The following is a 4,769-nucleotide window of genomic DNA, read 5'->3' on the forward strand; positions in this document are numbered from 1 at the left end:
TCTGGTTGAGAGTCTTCAGAGAAAGGTCACCATTTTCCAAGAGAAGCAGACACATTTTCTGGAAGATTTTTGGTTAATCAGAAATCTAGTTTTATGCCATAGGACATTTGGCAGCCTTAGCTGTGAAGCATGAACGTGTTAATAATCGTAATTCACCTCAGGTACAGAAGATGAATGATACTGAAGATGTAAAAGTTCAAAATGATTGCTTGTTTTGTTTGACTTCTTAACTTTTTAGCTGTGCTTTGCCTTCTTATAGGCTGTCATTTCACCTTTTTTAGGGCCATTTTGGGGTTTCTTCATCTGTTGGAAAGCTAGCTTCTTGTGACATTTATATATGCCTAAAAGTCATCTAGAAGCTGGGATTTGGAAAGAAATGTAAAGAGTAGTAGAAATGAATAAAGAAGCAGACAGTGTAACCAAGGATAAAATGTAGGTGATAAGGTCTGTAAAAGATGTACTTTTTGTCTCTTATAAGAGGTTTAGCTTGTACACTCTGAAAAATTATGGAACAACCTTCTTCTGTTTGCCTTGCCTAATGGAACACACCACAAATATAGTCATATTGCAGATAATAAAAACAACAGTAAGGCAGGGCTCAAGGCAGCACTAAAGAAATAAGTCAGAAGATGCAGGAAAAAAGTTAATAAAATTGATTGAGAAGCAGGCCATATCTGTTATAAATCTGTAGAGAATTATTTTTTCTTCATTATGTTGTAATCTTTTATTTATTACTGTGTTGTTTGAATTGTAACATCTTTCTTTTAAAAATGAGGAGATGAGTTTTAGAAGAGATGCTACTAAGAGAAGCTATCGGTAGGAAAGAGACTTTGCTGTACTTGATGCAGGTAAAATGTACTGATAGAAGGAGCACATTCATTAAAAGAGAGAATTTTCTGCCTTGTTCTCAAAAAAAGGACATAGATCCGAATGCTAGGAGTAAGTAAAAACTTCCCAAGGAAAAGGGAAAGGAAGCAAACATTTACTAAAACTACTAGTCAAGAAAGAAGTTTGTTTTCATATTCTGCGTGCCTGCCATTTATTTGTAATGCAGGAGAAAGCTGGACACAAGTACTGACCCCCATCATTTAACCATGGCAAGTTCCTTGCTGCTCTAGATGTGCAGGAAGGAGCTTGACAGTCTGCAAAATTCAGTGTCACACCCACAAAATCATAGGGTCATAGAGTGGTTTGGGTTGGAAGGGACCATAAAGATCATCTAGTTCCAACTCCCCTGCATGAGCAGGGACACCTCCCACTAGACCAGGCTGCTCAAAGCCCCATCCAGCCTGGCCTTGAACACCTCTAGGAAGGGAACATCCACAACTTCCCTGGGCAACCTGTTCCCGTGTCTCGCCACCCCCACAGTAAAGACTTTCTTCCTAATGTCTAACCCAAATCTACTCTCTTCCAGTTTTAATCCATTACCCCTTGTCCCATCTTTACATGTCCTTGCAAACAGTCCCTCCCCAGCTTTCCTATAGTCCCTCCAGGTACTGGAAGGCCACTATAAGTTCTCCACAGTGCCTTCTCTCCAGGGATTGCCAGCCACAAGGACCTTGCCCTTGGCCTTACTGAACTTCATGAGGTTGCCTTGGGGCCACCATCTTTGTGAGCAAACCTATGCCTGAATCTGGGAGAAGCTTATATCCTCACGCAGATAGAGCTGGTTTGAAAATGCTAGTAGTTACTGCTCCTTATTCCCAATTTATATTTTGCTTATAATGCATGGATTGTTCCCTGACGTGAAAATGCATGGTTACAAAATATGACAAAACATGTTGTTAAGGAAGGATGATATGTCTGGTGGCAAACACGTTACATAGAATGTGAGTGAGTGCAGCCCTCTTCCATACCCACTCCACCCCAAGAAACTCTTCATTTCCCCCAGGTATCACCAGCTTTCTCCTGTGTTGCCCTCCTCTCCAGCTGAGCAACAGGCAGCATGCTGCCTATTCAGAGCAGAGACTGGGGGGATGCTGGCTGAGCATTGCCCTCCAGGGTAAATGGTAGTTATCATAAATACCTCTCTTCTACCCAACTGCCAGTGTTCACTACTTTTTTAGAAACTTAAGTACCCTTAGTACTGCTGCCCCTCTGCGGATTAGTTTGAAATTGGACAGTAGCTTCACAAGTTACCAAGAAAGACTAAAAGCTCCAGGGGTCATGTCTCATTTCCTTAGGAAACCAGCGATTAAACAGTCACAGATCAGTGATTAGATTGCAGCCTCTGCTAAGAACTTCATAGGCTGAGCCAGTCAAAGTTACAAGTCTAGAACAAATGCATGCAGTGTGATACTAAGTTTTACCAGCATGCCTGCTACATAAGCCCCATAGGCCAGAGAAAAAAAACTTTACAAGTATTTTTAACAAAGGAAGCTAAGCTTGTAAGAAGCAGAACTTTCGTATTTCATCTTCTATAGCTTTTTCTTTTATTTTCTTCCACAGAAATTCCACATTGTCTTTTTCAGATGGATGCCTGGCTCAGAGCAAAGGACATGCAGTGCAGAATACCTAGCAGAAGCTGAAAATGAATGATGCTTTTTGACAATGTTCTCTCTGCTTTCTCTGTTTGAGATCAGTGATATGATCATCAAGAAAAAGTTTTAAAATCAGCCCAAGTGACCTCTTCGTCCCTTGACTCCTCTTTCCTCAAGTTGAGAAACCATCAGAAAAAATGACCAGTCAACAGCCAGAGGAGCCTGTGGAGACTCAGAGCTCAGATGAGCTCGAGTGCAAGATCTGTTACAACCGCTACAACCTGCGGCAGAGAAAGCCAAAAGTGCTGGAGTGTTGTCACAGAGTGTGTGCCAAATGCCTTTGCAAGATCATAGACTTTGGTGATTCCCCACAAGGAGTCATAGTATGCCCGTTTTGCAGGTTTGAAACTTGCCTGCCAGACGATGAGGTTAGTAGTCTTCCTGATGACAACAACATCCTTCTGAATTTAGCTTGTGGGGGAAAGGGAAAGAAGTGTCTGCCAGACAACCCAACAGAACTGTTGCTGACTCCCAAAAGGTTGGCGTCTCTGGTTAGCCCTTCTCACACCTCTTCTAATTGCCTGGTTATAACAATCATGGAAGTACAAAGAGAGAGTCCCCAGACTCTGAACTCAACCCCTGTGGTGGAATTTTACAGGCCTACAAGTTTTGACTCTGTTGCAACTGTGTCCCACAACTGGACAGTGTGGAACTGCACATCTTTGCTCTTCCAGACCTCAATTCGGGTGCTAGTGTGGTTGCTAGGGTTGCTGTACTTTAGTTCCTTGCCTTTAGGGATTTATTTACTGGTATCTAAGAAGGTCACCCTTGGGGTTGTCTTTGTAAGCCTTGTTCCTTCGAGCCTTGTTATTCTCATGGTTTATGGCTTTTGCCAGTGTGTTTGCCATGAAGTTCTAGACTGCATGTCATCTTGATAAAAAATACAGTCAATGTATGGCCACATGTGTAGCATAGTTGATTTCTCCTGTCTTTGTATTCTTATTTATTCTTATTGTTGTCTATCCCACTAAACGGAAGCAGTGGCCCTAGTTACATGGTCCTTTTTTTCTACTTGATTTCCCCCCCCCCCCTTTTTTTTAAGCTTAATGACGGAAATAAAATTTACATACTGATTTTTAAGAGGTCAAGTTGTAAAAAGGGATAAAGGAAAATTGCCAAACGTGGTGCCTCCTGCTGCTGCCACTATTCATATGAGTACCCTTTTCCTTTCTCTGGGCTTATCATGTCAGCTAAGGCTGCAGGATCCAACCTAGAATAAATGAGTATAACGGGCACCTTCCAGCTCTTCATCCAGAGTATCTCATGTTTTGGAATATCTGTTATTTCTGCCAGCAAATGAAATCCCTGTGTTAGTTAATACTATAAAAAGACAAACTACCATTGCTTTTTTCATCCTTGTTACAGCAAAAATACTTATGGGAGGCCAGTGGTCAAAGTGGTTTTGCTTTCTGTGACAGGAATCTTTTTCTATAATTTTTTTTTCCTCCTGTTCTAAAAAACACTTTCCCCAAGCAGAGGCCCACTTTACTCATCATATAGTTGCAGCTCCCTCTGAGATATTCCTGCTAATGAGTACTTTCAGGAACCCAGCCAAACACTTGCTCTTCTCTAGGTGCACTTCTTTCAGTGTGCATCCATCTTAGGCTTCCCTTTAAGAGCTCAGAGCAGACTTCTCTAGCTACGCTTTCTTATGGCTACCCTCCTAAGATTTCCACCACCACACCACGTTTCCAACCTATTAGTCCTCATAACAAGTTGCCTGATCAACTTCATGCACATCTATCCTGTGATAGCTACACTGGAGAATTTGGCTTATGTGAGTTTAGCTATCAGGATAGAGTTTTATTCCAAATCATTAGGAAATGGACCTTCAATCACTAATACAAATTCCAGGAAAAACTATATAAATCTGAAACAGTTAATGTTTGGTTTGTTGGGTTTTTTTCTGAGTTTACAGAATGAGCATTGTAGGGAGGTACTATGAATTTGGGAAGGTTTCTGTTTAACAGATAGTCCTTCAAAATGTTTAATAGCCTAAACTCCCTCTGTCACCATTGTGAGTTGATGGCTCTCTAGATGTGGTGATTAGGATGTCTTGATTATTTGAGTTCAGAAGAGTTACTGTTGATTTACCATTCCACAGATAGAAGTGGGGCCCTGCAAAACTTACTTGTGTGTTGCACAGTTGAAGTTACTTTTTGAGCTACTAGAAGAGCACAAAAATAAGAAATAGTTAATATTTATGTATAGTCACATAGTGTGCAGCCA

General features: G+C 41.2%; 1 protein-coding gene across 1 annotated transcript; it reads left to right on the forward strand.

The window, feature by feature from the left end:
• The first annotated feature begins 2,677 nt into the window (after positions 1 to 2,677).
• Positions 2,678 to 3,541, forward strand: RNF182 (ring finger protein 182). Its single transcript, XM_010000949.1, has one exon. The coding sequence runs from the start codon at positions 2,678 to 2,680 to the stop codon at positions 3,413 to 3,415; it is 738 nt and encodes a 245-aa protein (XP_009999251.1). The 3' UTR covers positions 3,416 to 3,541.
• The last annotated feature ends 1,228 nt before the right edge of the window (positions 3,542 to 4,769 follow it).

The sequence above is a fragment of the Chaetura pelagica genome, unplaced genomic scaffold, assembly GCF_000747805.2.
Source record: "Chaetura pelagica isolate M959 unplaced genomic scaffold, ChaPel_1.0 scaffold104, whole genome shotgun sequence".
NCBI lineage: Eukaryota > Metazoa > Chordata > Aves > Apodiformes > Apodidae > Chaetura > Chaetura pelagica.

Coding starts and splice junctions, on each gene's coding strand:
- RNF182 (XM_010000949.1), top strand. CDS start 2,678: ATGACCAGTCAACAGCCAGAGGAGCCTGTGGAGACTCAGAGCTCAGAT.